Source organism: Diabrotica virgifera, chromosome 5 (genome assembly GCF_917563875.1).
Source record: "Diabrotica virgifera virgifera chromosome 5, PGI_DIABVI_V3a".
NCBI lineage: Eukaryota > Metazoa > Arthropoda > Insecta > Coleoptera > Chrysomelidae > Diabrotica > Diabrotica virgifera.
This window is the reverse complement of record NC_065447.1, coordinates 80,503,175-80,519,437: the sequence shown is the minus strand read 5'-3', so window position 1 is coordinate 80,519,437 and position 16,263 is coordinate 80,503,175. Positions and strand designations below refer to the sequence as shown.

The 16,263-nt window shown below is 32.1% G+C and overlaps 1 protein-coding gene across 2 annotated transcripts in view; it reads left to right on the top strand.

Annotated features, from left to right (window-relative positions):
• The window catches only part of LOC126884248 (N-alpha-acetyltransferase 20), a 40,866-nt gene extending 24,803 nt beyond the window's left edge, over nt 1-16,063 (top strand). For both annotated transcript variants that reach the window (XM_050650180.1, XM_050650181.1), the window contains 2 exons: nt 5,113-5,249; nt 15,861-16,063. In XM_050650180.1, coding sequence (XP_050506137.1) covers nt 5,113-5,249; nt 15,861-15,946 — 223 coding nt within the window. In that variant the 3' untranslated portion in view covers nt 15,947-16,063. The remainder of the gene's footprint in view (nt 1-5,112; nt 5,250-15,860) is intronic.
• The last annotated feature ends 200 nt before the right edge of the window (nt 16,064-16,263 follow it).

Sequence of the window (16,263 nt, the reverse complement as noted above, 5' to 3'; positions counted from 1 at the left end):
TTGCTTATAGTGCGGCCGATATGTGAAACAATTGCACATTTAATGATACAAGCATATAATTTGGACCACACATACTACACATATAAAGGTTCAAATTTAGATATGAGGCCATCTCAGATTTTGCCTTTTACAAAAGTGGCGGGCATTCAAAATGGCGACTATACATATGTGTTTAATAGTACCATAACTCTTGAACGAAAAGTCCGATTTCAACCAAATTTGGTATATAGGTTCTTTTTTTGATTAACAAGATGGATGTGGTGAACCAGAAGAATCGATTTACCAGAAATTGTGTTTTTACTGGTTGTTTATGTAAAAATAAGTTTTTTTTTAAATTTTTTCCCTCTGTATATATTAATTTTTCAAAAAGGTAATACCGCAATTGAAAAGAGCGTAAAAATATTTTTTAGAAAATATTTTGAACTTTTTAGTTATGTTAATTATCATTTAATCAATGCATAACGTATCTTCACATGTACCTATGTGTGGCAGCTTCGTGCAAATATTATAAGAATTATTGTGAATTTAATGGTAGAATCATATAATTTGGACCACATATACTACACATATCAAGGTTCAAATTTAGATATAAGGCCATCTCAGATTTTACCTTTTACAAAAATAGCGGGCATTCAAAATGGCGACTATACATATGTGACTAATAGCACGATAACTTTTGAATGAAAAGTCTGATTTCAACCAAATTTGGTATATAGGTTCTTTTTTTGATGTGTAAGACCAAGGTCTTGAACCGAAAGAATCGATTTACCAAAAGCTGTGTTTTTCCGAATTTTTATGTAAAAACATGTCGTTTTTTACCAATTCTTTCACCCTGTATATATTAATTTTTCAAAAAGGTAATACCGGCGTTGAAGAGAGCGTAAAAATATTTTTTAGCAAATATTTTGAACTCTTTAGTTATGATAATTACCAATTAATAAATGCATAACGTATCTTCACATGTACCTACCTATGAACCTATGTACGGCAGATTCGTGCAAATAATATAAGAATTATTGTACACTTAATGGTAAAAGCATATAATTTGGACCACACACACTACACATACAAAGATTCAAATTTAGATACGAGGCCATTTTAGATTTTGTCTTTTACAAAAATGGCGGGCATTCAAAATGAATCTGCCGCACATAGCTACATGTGAAGATACGTTATGCATTTATTAAATGATAATTAACATAACTAAAAAGTTCAAAATCTTTCCTAAAAAATATTTTTACACTCTTTTCAATGGCAGTATTACCTTTTTGAAAAATTAATATATACAGGGTGGAAGAATTGAAAATAAACAACATAGTTTTACATAAAAAACAGTAAAAACACAACTTCTGGTAAACCGATTCTCTCGGTTCAAGACCTAGATCATACTCATTAAAAAAAGAACCTTGGTGCCAAATTTGGCTGAAATCGGACTTTTCGGTCAAAAGTTATCGTGCTATTAGTCACATATGTACAGCCGCCAATTTGAATGCTCGCCATTTTTGTAAAAGGCAAAATCTAAGATGGCCTCATATCTAAATTTGAACTTTTGTATGTGTAGTATATGTGGTCCAAATTAGATGCTTCTACCATTAAATGCACAATAATTCTTATAATATTTGCACGAATCTACCACACATAGGTACATGTGAAGATACGTTATGCATTTATTAAATGGTAATTAACATAACTAAAAAGTTCAAAATATTTTCTAGAACATATTCTTACGCTGTTTTCAATGGTGGTATTACCTTCCAGTTCACGATATTGATCTTGCAATCACAAAAAGAACCTATGTAGCAAATTTGGTTGAGATCGGACTTTTCATTAAAAAGATATCGTGCTATTAGTCATATATGTATAGTCGCCAATTTTGAATGACCGTCATTTTTGTAAAAGGCAAAATCTGAGATGGCCTCATATCTAAATTTCTACCTTTATATGTGCAGTATATGTGGACCAAATTATATGCTTTTTAACTATTTATAGTGGGAAATAAGACACAATATTATTAAAAAATGATTTTTATTAACGTTTCGACGCCCAAATCGGGTGACAATGTCAAAATACAAAATACTACTAACATAAACAAAAATGTTGCTTAGTAAAAAAAATTCTTCTAATAATTTATTTAATTTGACTCATTTATATCGGCAATTCAGATACATATGATACATTTTAAAGTAGAAGACTTTAAAATGATATTGCCAATGTTTATGAGTTGCGTTCCTGGTACGACTTTACTGAAACATAGTTCATTCGATTACATGAAATCAACCCCAACTCAAGAATATCCGTCACAAAAAAATCATAGCATGTGATCTGTCTTTAAAAAGACAACCAAATGCAACGGTGACATTAAAATTCTCGCGTTAGAGATCTCATAGTAAATCACGAGGGAAAACCAGGAAAAACCTCGTGATACTATCCCGACATCGTAAGTATTTGGTCTTACATTTAATTTACTCTCAAAATTAATACCAAATTCTGACTTTACTATAATTTTGTTTAAATTATAAATAATATCAATAATACATGGATATATAAGTAATACTAAAATATAACGTATGTACTAACTCGACTATTGACTTACTAATTGTGGTATTTTCTTTCTATTGACTTCCTCTTTCAGTATGGGTATCCACATCCTATGGAATTTGTGTCGCAAATTCCTCGGTGGAATGCAGTAGGATTACCCATACTGAAAGAGGAAGTCAATATAAAGAAAATACCACAATTAGTAAGTCAATAGTCGAGTTAGTACATACTTTATATTTTAGTATTACTTATATATCCATGTATTATTGATATTATTTATAATTTAAACAAAATTATAGTAAAGTCAGAATTTGGTATTAATTTTGAGAGTAAATTAAATGTAAGACCAAATACTTACGATGTCGGGATAGTATCACGAGGTTTTTCCTGGTTTTCCCTCGTGATTTACTATGAGATCTCTAACGCGAGAATTTTAATGTCACCGTTGCATTTGGTTGTCTTTTTAAAGACAGATCACATGCTATGATTTTTTTGTGACGGATATTCTTGAGTTGGGGTTGATTTCATGTAATCGAATGAACTATCTTTCAGTAAAGTCGTCCCAGGAACGCAACTCATAAATATTGGCAATATCATTTTAAAGTCTTCTACTTTAAAATGTATCATATGTATCTGAATTGCCGATATAAATGAGTCAAATTAAATAAATTATTAGAAGAATTTTTTTTACTAAGCAACAACATTTTTGTTTATGTTAGTAGTATTTTGTATTTTGACAACGGCACCCGATTTGGGCGTCGAAACGTTAATAAAAATCATTTTTAATAATATTGTGGCTTATTTCCCACTATAAATAGTTAAAATTGTAAAAATGCCACAAGAAAATAGCTTCAGAACAACATTAAATTATATGCTTGTATCATTAAATGTGCAATTCTTATAATATTTGCACGAATCTGCCGCACTATTATAACTCGAACACGATCAACTTTAGAGAAAAATTACAAGAGACCTTTTTTTGTCCCGAATGGTCCGAAATATCTAAAAAAAATTTGTCCCGGCCGAAAACATTGATTTTTGCAATTTGATTAAAAACAAGCTGAAAATGCGAGCATTATCATAACGAAAACTTTGTTTATTTACGTATTTTAATTCATAATATGGAAAATTGCTATTATGAAAAGTAGTTTAGAATTAATAATTATGTTTTAATGTGCAATTATATCGTTCTAATTTAAATGTTATGAACTATAAAGGTAGTTTACTCTTGATCGAAATTCATATTTTTTATATACCTCATATAAAATTAATAAAATTTTACATGATGGTTATTAATTTTACATTCCATCATAAATCTTAGAACATGAAGAGCTTTTTATGAATAACTTTTCTTCGTCAAATTAAAAATAAAAGAGTTATAAATGAAAATGTTGTTGGTATCCATAATTTGAGAAAAATCTTCAAATATTTTTTTCCATTAGAAGGATGTATTTGCATATATCGGACCATAATTTTTTATACCAAACAATATTATTTCATATACTGTGGGTTCGTTAAACTCAGACACAACTGGTTAGTGATTTTAGTCAATAATTTTGCCAATTTGGCAAAAAAAATTACTAATTAGTTAATGATTACTAACTAAGTAGTAATTTTGTCAATTTTGGCAAAATTCGCAAAAACAAAAAAATTAGCTACTAAAATCAATAGCCAGTTTTGTCGAGTTTAGCGAACCGACTATATTTTAATTTCATAGCAAATGGAACAGTCCATTTATCATAAAGGGGAGGCCGAATGCTCGTATAAACCTTTTTAAAGCTGTTAATAAATTATTGCTTTTAAAATATATTCAAATTGTATTTTTTAACATCTTATTTATTTTATATAATAATTAAATTCACTATGAAATGTCATTGATGTTTTATTAATACTTAATTTAAAATTTACTTTGACATTCACGAAGTGTCAAACTCAAATGTAAATAACCTATGCTTTACTTAACAAATCGAGATTTAAAAACTAGCCTACTTAATAGCAACGATTTCAGCTGGACGTGTAGTGTGTCGGAAGAAAATAAAACGATTGTGACGTCACATTTTAGACTTTGAGGTGGATTATCTCGAAGACGGTTAGAAATATCGAAATGCCGTTTTCATATTTGGATTCAGAAGAAAAAACTACATAAGAATCCATCGATAAATCTGATCTGAGTATTGCAGGAGCGGCAACGCAATAACACACACACTTTTGCGAATTTATAAACGAAATGTTTTCCTTGAAAATCGTTTAAAAAATTTGGACCACTTTTCGCGTGGGCGACTTCTTGAACTTTATTCTGGGGTGTCTCACGACTGTGATTATGCAAGAAAATCTAATGGGAATGTTTTTTCCAAAGATCCCGCCGGTTTCGCCTTGTCTATCTAGAACCTTTACTGTATAAGATGAGAGAAAATATAAATTTGTTGTACTTAAATATGTATACTGGCCTTTTTTAAGGTAATTTCGATAATTCGGATAATTTTATAATCCGGTTGGGGTCTGGTCCCAATTAATCCGGATTATTGACGTTCTACTGTGATATACATAAAGTTAAATTTTGGTGCTTTATTTTAGGAAGAGGGCCTATTTTGTGGATCTTTTTGTTAGAGTTAGTAACAAAGTAGCTATAAATATGTACAATCATTTGGGATATATTGTGTATCGAACAGTTCTTGAATATTATTCGGGTGATCCAGATGAAGATGCCTATGGTAAGATTTATTTTAATCTTATAAGTGTATGATAACCCATCTTTTGTTCATAACTTAACTTTACATACATTTAGTAATTAATTTTGACTTAAGCCGGAAGTGTGTGAAAGTTAGTACATATGTTATAGTCAAAGCCCGAATTTTAGGCACTCCTAGGTTTGACTAGGCAATCATCAGGTCTGACTGACGGTCTTAGTCAAAGCCCGAAATAAATTACAGTTTCGGCCTTTGACTAGCCAAACCTAGGAGAGACTAAGTTGGTCAGGCAAAGGTCGAAATTTAATTTTATGAAATCGGGGTTTGACTAGTTAAATCCCGATCAGCTATTAAAATGTCGTAATTTATTAGATTAGGTTTAATAAAACGTAATTTTTTATTTTAATGTTTATTATTTCTAAATTGTCGTAATTATTAGTGTTTATTCTCACATGTTGAGGCATTATGGCAATTAGAGTTGCACAATACGTTAGACCTTTTACATAATTTTGAAGAGCATTTCTTAATGCAGTAGCATTTTATAAAGCCTTGTCCTCCAAATTTAGAATCTTTTGTACTAATTTCTCTTAGAGACGGCTTAACGTCTGGTACATGTACCAATTGAATACAAATTATGCACGTATGTGCGTCAGAGCTTTCTTTTTGGCAAATACAACCAACTCCATCTGAAGACGTAATCTGAATTATACAATCTTAAATCGTTTTTGTACACACTTATGACTATTGAATGACAGGGAGAGAAGAGTACTTTTGAAGTGTGTAAAATATTTAATTCCTAGCTCAGCGCTTTCGGCTTATAAAGCTACCTTCAGAGCTATGGTCAATAATTTCAAAATACCAGTATGAAGAGAGAGGGATCTCATGTAAGATTAAAAAAGAATTTTTCTTATGCAGTTTTTTATTGATTGAAAAAACATTGTTCGAGGTTTGAAAAAAATCTTGTTGTCAGTTGCGAAACGTCGACGTTTTCCAAACGTCGAACAAAGTTTTTTCAATCAATAAAAAACTGCATAACAAAAAGTCTTTTTCAATCTTACATGGGATCCCTCTCTCTTCATAGTGGTATTTTCAAATTATTGACCATATCTCTGTAGATTGCTTTATAAGCATAAAGCGCGCAGCTAGGAATTAAATATTTTTCACACTTCAAAAGTACTCTTTTTCCTTGTCATTCAGTAGTCATAAGTGTGTACAAAAACCATTTCAGTTTTTACAATTCAGATTACTTCTTAAGTTCTTCAGATGTGGTTTGTTGTACATATTTGTAAAAAAGAGAGCTCAGACGCACATACGTGCATAATTTGTAATCAGATGATACATGTTGTGTGCACTGACAGCACACTTGGTGCATACTATGAAGGTTTTGAAAGAAAAGTTACATTTGTAGACAGAAAATATTAAAATAAATAAAGGAAAGGCGATTGAAGGTCTTCATGCCCAGGCTACTGCTATGAAATAATTAAGTGAAAAAAAATTTCCTCCAGTTTCGATCAGAAAAACTGTAACAATACCTATCCCCAGCTTTGATAGAGCCATAGGAGATGTTCAAAATATTTTGAGTATCATACAGGATAAAACAATTGACGGTTTATATAGAGCTGCTACGAAATACGGAACAATAAACACACTTTTTTCAAGAAATCAAATACGAGAATACAAAGAGAATTTTCTTAATTTCGAAGATGTTACAGACGTTAAGTTGTCTCTAAGAAAAATTAGTACAAAAGATTCTATATTTCGAAGACAAGGCTTTATAAAATGCTATTTCAATAAGAAATGCTCTTCAAAATTATGTAAGTGTAAAAGGTCTAACGTACCTATTGTGCAACCCTATATGCCATAATGCCTCAACATGTGAGAATAAACACTAATTTTTTTATTTTAATTAGACAATATAAAAATAATAAACATTAAAATTAAAAAATGACGTTTTATTAAACCTAATCTAACAAATTACGACATTTTAATAGCTAATCGGGGTTTGACTAGTCAAACCTCGATGTAATAAAATTAAATTTCGACCTTTGCCTGACCAACTTAGTCTCTCCTAGGTTTGACTAGTCAAAGGCCGAAACTGTAATTTATTTCGGGCTTTGACTAAGACCGTCAGTCAGACCTGAGGATTGCCTAGTCAAACCTAGGAGTGCCTGAAATTCGGGCTTTGACTATAACACATACACTGCGGGTCAGAGAAAACGGGCCACCCACAAAATGCGTCATTTTTGGTGCCTCAAATTTCCTGAACCTCTTGTCCGATTTAAATGATTTTTTTAATATGTTATAGCCTTATTCTTTAACAATATCGTTGTAATAATATTGATTCTTGACAGGTAAATTATCATTTTACCGGGTGTACCAATCAAACTATGATTTTTCTCAATATTCACTACACCCTGTGGAATATTCTAGCATTTATAATAAACTGAAATTTAAACTCAACTACAGCCACAGGTTTTCTTAACACTCTGTTTTTTTATTCATTCGCTTCTTTTGGATAATAAAAAAAGTTAAGTACTTTAACAAGTAGTCATGCTCTTCGTCAATACTGGGTATTTCTAAATAAGTGCGACAAACTTGTCATGAAAAAATAATGACCACCCAAGTAGCAATTTTTCGACGCATTGGTTGTCAGTACAACAAATGCACTGTTTATAACGTTGCCCGAAAACATTTTCAGTTGTTTCGGCCAACGTCCCCTATCCCGACTGATATTACGATGTTACAACGTTAAGTAATACCTTTAGTTATACGGGCAACTAAATATTACCATTGTGACAACTACATATCACAGTTCAGTTTTTTCAACAATCGCAACGACTTAAAAACGTTATAATGCTAAACTAATTTACGCCCTGGCCGATTTGGGTTTTCTGGCCGACTCTGAAGTTGTCTGTCACGACCCTAGGTGTTGTTCTAGGTGTGTGACACCTTTGCCGCAACTTCAGAAGGAGAAAAAGAATTTACTTTATAACCTTATTTTTGTCTTATTATTATGTTTTATTTTGCTGGAAATTTTCGATTTATTTAACAACCTGTTTATTTGTTTTTTTAATAGCTGGTTTCCATTCCATTGTCCACTGTTTTATCAGTAGATTTGATAACCTTAATCTTTAAATCTTTGTATCAGCTTTGCTAGACGGGGTTGCCAGGTCAGTTTTTACTCTTTCAGTAGTTTTGCTTTCACAAAATCAGTAGATTCTTTTTAGGTCATGTAAATACAGTATACTTATACAGTAACCTGCATATCCGTCTTCAGTCCCAAGAGAAATTCCAAAAAATTGGAAACCTAATTATTCCAAACCACCAACTGGTAATTATAATTTTTTAGCTAAAATCTACCAAATGAAAAACTGAAATATACTTAAGGATTTTTGGGATATATTTGGGATTTTTTATAATAAAAACACAGCTAACTTAAGGGGATAGGCGCAAAATGTCGCCCGTTAAAATGTTCAATGTATTTTAAATGTTTTCATTTTTTGCAAATCCTGAGAAAACTAATAAGTATTTTGAAAAATTTAAACGCAGAAAGAAAGATTACGTTATTACCGAGGACCGAAAGTCCCTGAAAACTTCTATAATGTTTATTTTAATAAGTTACAGGGGTGAAAAAAAGACAAAATGTGTCATTTTAATTCCAAATATCTCATTCAAAAGAAACGTTTTGGTTTTTCTAAATAATGCAGTCTTTCATTCTGCGTTTAAATTTTTCAAAAATACTTATTATAGTTTCCTCATGATTAAAAAAAATGAATAGGTATATTTAACAACTAGAATATTTTGTCATCCACTAATTTTAACATCTGCATGTCTGGATCAAATTCTTCAAACAATTGTTTCGCTTTTAACATTAGAAACACGTGAACACAACATTTTGTGTTTTGCAAAGTTACATATGTTTAGATATTTTAGTTTTGCATCGTTAGCTTCTAATAGGCTCACCGAATGCCAGAACTCTTCAATAACACCTGAAATACTGCTTGCACTGTTACTTGAAATCTGCAAGTTTGTTACACAAGAATCCAGTTTCCAGTTTCATTTCTCTGTAATATCATCATCTACGCCCTGAATCTTATTTTCGGTAATGACATTGGGAAATTGTAACCAAATGTCTGAAAATTAATTTAGAAATGGGGTAAATACTATTAGAAAGCAAATTTTATTTTAGTCATAACAAAATGTTGAGATATACCAAAAATCTACTAAAAAATATTACCTACTAGAATATTTTAAAAAATATCAAAAATCTACCAAAAAAGTAGAAATCTCCTAAATGTGGCAACGCTGTTAAGGAGAATACTACACTTTTGACACTGGTCACATGACCTCTCTGTCACCCAATAAGAGGGTGGGTTCTAAAATGGTTGGGATAGTCAGTGCGGCCGGGTTTGGTTGGCGATTGGACTTCTAAGTTGTCTTATAGGTCTAGGGTTGGTAATAAGGTATTTTTTTAGTAATATTGGTAATATTATTTAATGCACCATTTTGGTTTTACTTGAGATTTTTGGGATGTAAAGAAAATGAAAACACAGAATATAAAAAATGCAGGCATTTTCTGATACCTTTAAAAGCACCATCAATACATTAATTTTATACAGAACATCTTTAACATAAATTTTGACTTTTATATTAAAATTAGATTTTTTTAAACTTGCATATTTTTTGTCAAAAATGTCGTAAAAAAGTAGCGCGTGTGTTTTTTAAAGGTGAAATATCCATATTTGACGGTAATCTGAGATGCGTTTATAAATTTCAGATCAGGTAATTTTGTTTAAGTCCTTTATGTATTTATATAAATTTAAATACCTAATACGATGTCAAAATAGTTACCTTTTTGGTTTTCGCATACACCATACAGGTGTTAAAAATATAGGTAAAAAAACATAACCAGTCTGACTCCTTGAGCAACCATTGCACGCGCAGGTTCTTTTTATAGTCGCTTCAGTTGTCTTATGCAACGCTTACGAAACGATGTTGCTTCATAGGAGGTTGCCTAGGCAACGTCAAGACAACTCAAAAATCTTCCACCAAATTAGTGCAGAATAGGGTCGTCTTCTAGGCAATAACAACGTTGTAACAAAACGTTGCCACGCGGTAGACAACGTTGTCGCGTCGACAAATTGCTACTTGGGCATTTGCTTTATAAGTAAACATATGTTCGCAAATGCTTCGTTACTGAGTAGGTAATTTAAATTTATTTTTAATTTAATAATTAAAAAAGAACATGCGGTACCTTATGTGCATTTTGTGGGTGAAAATATTTTCAGGATGCATGATAATGCTCAGCCCCACATAGCCAGTGTAACAATGATATACTTAATAGATGTTAGTGTTCGGATACTAACCCGGCCTGCTAGAAATCCAGACCTTGACCCAATATAATATCATTTGTGCGACACCTTGAGAAGAATAATTAGGCAAAATTATACCAAGTTTAGAACTGTGGTATCCTTAACACTTTCGCTCCCATGTGCACCACCCACAGGCACAGTAAGTTTTCTGTCCAACCCACGGCCACTAGTGGGCACAACTTATTCTTGTCCATTTCAGTGTGTAACTCACGGGTCCAAGGCGGTGGCAAAATTTAGAGGACAAAGGCGGTTGCAAAATTTGCCCAGGGCGGCTAAAAAATCTCTTGAGCCGGGCCTGTCATGGGTTGTCATAAAGCTGGGAGTTAAAGTGTTAAAATAGGTACTGGTAAACGAGTGCAAACAAGTACCACAAAACAAGATTGCTGCTTTCATCCAATATATGCCAGTAACAACTAAACATATTATTGGAGCTTGAGGAGGAAATTTTTGATTTTAATATCCATATTTTAGAATTATTTTATGATTACGATTTGAGTAAAAAAATTGGAAATTATTGTTGTTAACTGCATTAATATTTTGGAACTTGTTTTTTATGTTATGGCTTGTTATTGAACTTTTTTTAATGCTTTTTAACTTTACTTAAAATAAATTTAGACTCCTGGAATTTTGCGAGGCAGTGTACAATAGCCATTTTCTATTTGGATGGCATATTTAAAATACAAAAAGCAGAGAATATAGTATTTTTACTACAAAAACGTTATTACGTAGGTCAAAATTTTTGACGTAAGAGAACTGTCAAAACATTAGAATGTGACTTTTCATTATTGCTATGTTTATTATAAACACGGCAATAATGAAAAGTCACATTCTAATGTTTTGACAGTTCTCTTACGTCAAAAATTTTGACCTACGTAATAACGTTTTTGTAGTAAAAATACTATAGTATTTACTTAGGGCAGGGAAGATATAGAAAAAAAATAGATTTTATAAATTCAGCAATTACACAAGTAAAGATGAATCTGAAAAAAAGGAAATTGACAACCTTAGATTACACAATATTAACTCTTGTTTTGTTTCTGAAGGTATATTTCTCTTTCCTCTTTAATTAAATTTTCTTTTTCTTCAATTTTCTTCTTTATTTTTCCTTTTTTTAAACAAGTTCGTATAACCTTCTGGCTAGTGTTAGGGTTTTCAGGTCGCGTCCCTAACATGACTAAACGACCACTTACGTAGCGACGGCTTTACTTGTTCTCCGAATCACGATGGCGGCTCAGTTAAACTAGAAACTGAAAAATTTGTCAGTGCGTGAAATTGAACTCGGTCCCTCCAGATATACTATTATAAATGTAAATGTAATATGGTTCATATAGTATTGATCTAGTATGGTTCCCATCATACAATACTTTTACATTGAACAGATTGAAACAGTCCAAAATAAATTTTTGTAGATATCAGCTTTTAGGAGTGGATACAGGAGAGTGGAATATGACTATCAGTGAGTAAGAGGTAGTCTTGATTTACCAACATTTCAGTCAAGGAGGACATTGTTAGATGTATGTTTCCTACACAAAGTCATTAAGCTCATTATAGATTGTCCTCAATTGTTATCACTTGTTAGTCTTAAAGTACCTGGTAGAAACAATAGACAATCTGAAATCTTTTCAGTGCCATTTCACCGCACTAATTATGTTATCAATGAACCGACTACATGATTGGTTCGTAACATAGACCCAAATATGAATATACTGAGCTTCGGGTTGAGCGAAGTGACGACACCATTTTTTTCTCTACATAAACTCAAATTTTTTTGCATCCCACATGTTGGGAATTTAAATACCTTACCTTAGGGCATTATTCCTGTTGCCTTTTGCCCATCACAAGGCATTTTAAGTAAATATGCATCTGTAAAGCATACATTTTATATTTGAAGGGTTATTACCCCTATATTTCTTTGGTGCCTCCTGATGAGAGACTAATAAGTTTTAAAACCGGTAGAGGTGCTTGCTGCACTCTCTGATTAAATTAGAATATGATACGGCTGCAGTTTCGTGTTGCAACGAAAATGAAAATGGTTATTTATTTTTTAAATATTTTTGACTCCAAAATCAGTTTATTTAAAAAACAATAGTGTAGGAAACAGAGGTTGAACCTTGCAAAATGGACACAAGTCCGGTTTAATTTTTTTTCTGGTATATTAAGGGGTGCTTATTATAGTACTAACTTTTTCTGAAAAAATTTCGCCCCGGAATCCTCCTTTTCACCCCTTAAAGGGGGTAATTTGTGGTTTTTGCGGAACGTAGACCTTCCTGTACATTTTACAAAAAATTTCTTTTATAGAAATATAAAGAGGACTATATTTTCTACGATCTGTTTTCAACAGCATATGTCTATCATCCACCGTTTAGCGGGGGTAGCGCTCCAAAGTTGACAAGTTTTTAAAAAAGATGATTTTAAAAAAAATATATTTTTCCGTAACTGTAACCGAAATTAAGAAGAAATCTAACCGCAATTATTCACAAATAATTGATTGATTTTTTGGTATAGGTTTCACTTAAGGGTAATTGCCCTTTTTTTAATTACAGGGTGTTACATTTTAAAAAACCCCTTTTTATAGCATCTAAACCGTTTATGCTAGAGTTTAAAGACTTTCAACGATTACCCATATACTGGTGCTATTTACAAATTTGTATAATGCACCCCCATTTTTTCCCCGGAACCACCCAAAAAAAAAGAAGAATTAATAAATAAAGTGATTTTCTTGGAATCCTTCGCACACAATGCTCTTTATTAATATGCTTCATATATCATTTTGTGCACGTTATTATTACCCATGCATGGACACCAAAAGCGATTTCCTAGTGCAACCCCTGCAGCCAAAAAAAAAATAAATAAAATGGTGGGTTGAATTTTTTTTTTGTTTTTTGCTTTTGGCTCCGTATGGGCATATGCTTCATCAATAGTGCTTTTCAAAAATATATATGGTTATTGCAACATCCCTGCGGAAACCACCCCTATCCTTGAAAATATACTGCAAAAACTACCCCTATTCCTTGGCGAGGATGTTTTTACGATTTTCTCATTACCTATGCATTCCTTTTAAACAAAAGTTATACAAGAATAAAGACCACTATTTACTCTAAAAATTAGGTCCTATTCATTTTTTTCGTATAAGCAACCGTTACGGCACAGTGGCGCCGTAAACCTCATATATGCTTTGGCGGGCTCCAGTTTTTGTTTTCTTTTTCGTCATCTGTTTGTTTTATTGATAAAGTACTTATGTAAAATAAAACAACACAGTGTAACCTACAAATTATGACCTATGCACATTTTACTGTCTTTGCGCCCCAAAGCCACAGTGGTGGCCCAAAATCAATTTTTGCATATTTTCGCCACCTACACGCATTTTATTGCATTAATGCTACCTTAATAGCACAATATTCACCCTTAAGTGGTCGCTAAGTACTGGCGGATCCAGGAAGGGGTGATGGGGGTGATCACCCCCCCTCTCAAACCAAGTGATATTATATTTAAAGATTATAAAAATATTCATTTATTTTTATAGAAATATTTAAATTATATTATTATTTTTATAAAAATGGCGTACTTTTTATGCTTTAGCGACAGTGGCGGATCCAGCGTCGTTAAGAGAGGGGTGCCAATTGGTTAAATGTCTATAAAAATAAATGAATATTTTTATAATCTTTAAATATAATATCACTTGGTTTGAGAGGGTGGGGGATGATCGCCCCCATCATCCCTCCCTGGATCCGCCACTGCTTAGCGACCACTTAAGGGTGAATATTGTGCTATTAAGGTAGCATTAATGCAATAAAATGCGTGTAGGTGGCGAAAATATGCAAAAATTGATTTTGGGCCACCACTGTGGCTTTGGGGCGCAAAGACAGTAAAATGTGCATAGGTCATAATTTGTAGGTTACACTGTGTTGTTTTATTTTACATAAGTACTTTATCAATAAAACAAACAGATGACGAAAAAGAAAACAAAAACTGGAGCCCGCCAAAGCATATATGAGGTTTACGGCGCCAGTGTGCCGTAAAGGTTGCTTATACAAAAAAAATGAATCGGACCTAATTTTTAGAGTAAATAGTGGTCTTTAACATTGTATAAGTTTTGTTTAAAAATAATGCATAGGTAATGAGAAAATCGTAAAAACATGCTCGCCAAGGGATAGGGGTAGTTTCTGCAGTATATTTTCAAGGATAGGGGTGGTTTCCGCAGGGAGGTTGCAATAACCATATATATTTTTGAAAAGCACTATTGATGAAGCATATGCCCATATGGATCAAAAGGCAAAAAACAAAAAAAAATTCAACCCCTATTTTATTTATTTATTTTTTTTGCTACAGGGGTTGCACTAGGAAATCGCTTTTGGTGTCCATGCATAGCTAATAATAACGTGCACAAAATAATGTATGAAACATATTAATAAAGGGCATTGTGTGGGATTCCAAGAAAATCACTTTATTTATTAATTTTTCTTTTTTTTAGGTGGTTCCGGGGAAAATGGGGGTGCATTATACAAATTTGTAAATAGCACCAGTACATGGGCAATCGCTGAAAGTCTTTCTACTCTAGCATAAACGGTTCAGATGGTATAAAAAGGGGTTTTTAAAATGTAACACCCTGTAATTAAAAAATGGGCAATTACCCTTAAGTGGAACCTATACCAAAAAATCAATCAATTATTTGTGAATAATTGCGGTAGGATTTCTTCTTAATTTCCGTTACAGTTAGGGAAAAATATATATTTTTTTAAAACATCTTTTTTTAAAACTTGTCAAATTTGGGGCGCCACCCTCGCTAAACGGTGGATGATAGACATAAGCTGTTGGAAATAAATCGTAGAAAATATAGTCTTCTTCATATTTCTATAAAAGAAATTTTTAGTAAAAGGTACAGGAAGGGCTACGTTCCGCAAAAACCACAAATTACCCCCTTTAAAGGGGTGAAAAGGGGAGTTCCGGGGCGAAATTTTTCCAGAAAAAGTTAGTCTTATAATAAGCACCCCTTGATATACCAGAAAATAAATAAAACCGGACTTGTGCCCATTTTGCAAGGTTCAACCTTTGTTTCCTACACTACAACTAAAAGGTATCTTATAATAAGTATTAAAGTTTGTTATGTTATAGTTTATTATTCTGAGATGTCTGATATTTTAAACATTTATTGTTATTAAAGTGGAGCTTTGTTAAAACTTTTGTAAATGGATGCCGTTAATAAATAAATTTATTAATAAGATTAATAATATTCCACATTAAATATTAACTATTGATTTTTTAGATATGAGAAAAGCTTGTTCTAGAGATGTGAACCAAAAATCTGTTATACCATTGACACATCCTGTGAGGCCCGAAGATGTTGATTGAAACTAACTATGGAGGAATTTTTTTATTTTTTGTCAAAATGATTAACACATAATACAAATCGTGATGTACATGCTTTGGAATATTATTGTTTTTTGAATAAATTGTGATGTCAGAGTATTAGCCAATTTTTGTTGTCTAACTAAAAGAATACCTAGAGAAACTATTTGAAGACCAAAGATATAACACCGTGAGCTAGAAGAGGTAAATGGTGGACCAAGAATATTACAGCAGGAAGTTCATTCCGTTCCTAGGCATAATCCTGTTTCTATGAGCTGTATGGTTTTAAATTCTATCAGTAGGGTGCTAACCAATAATGA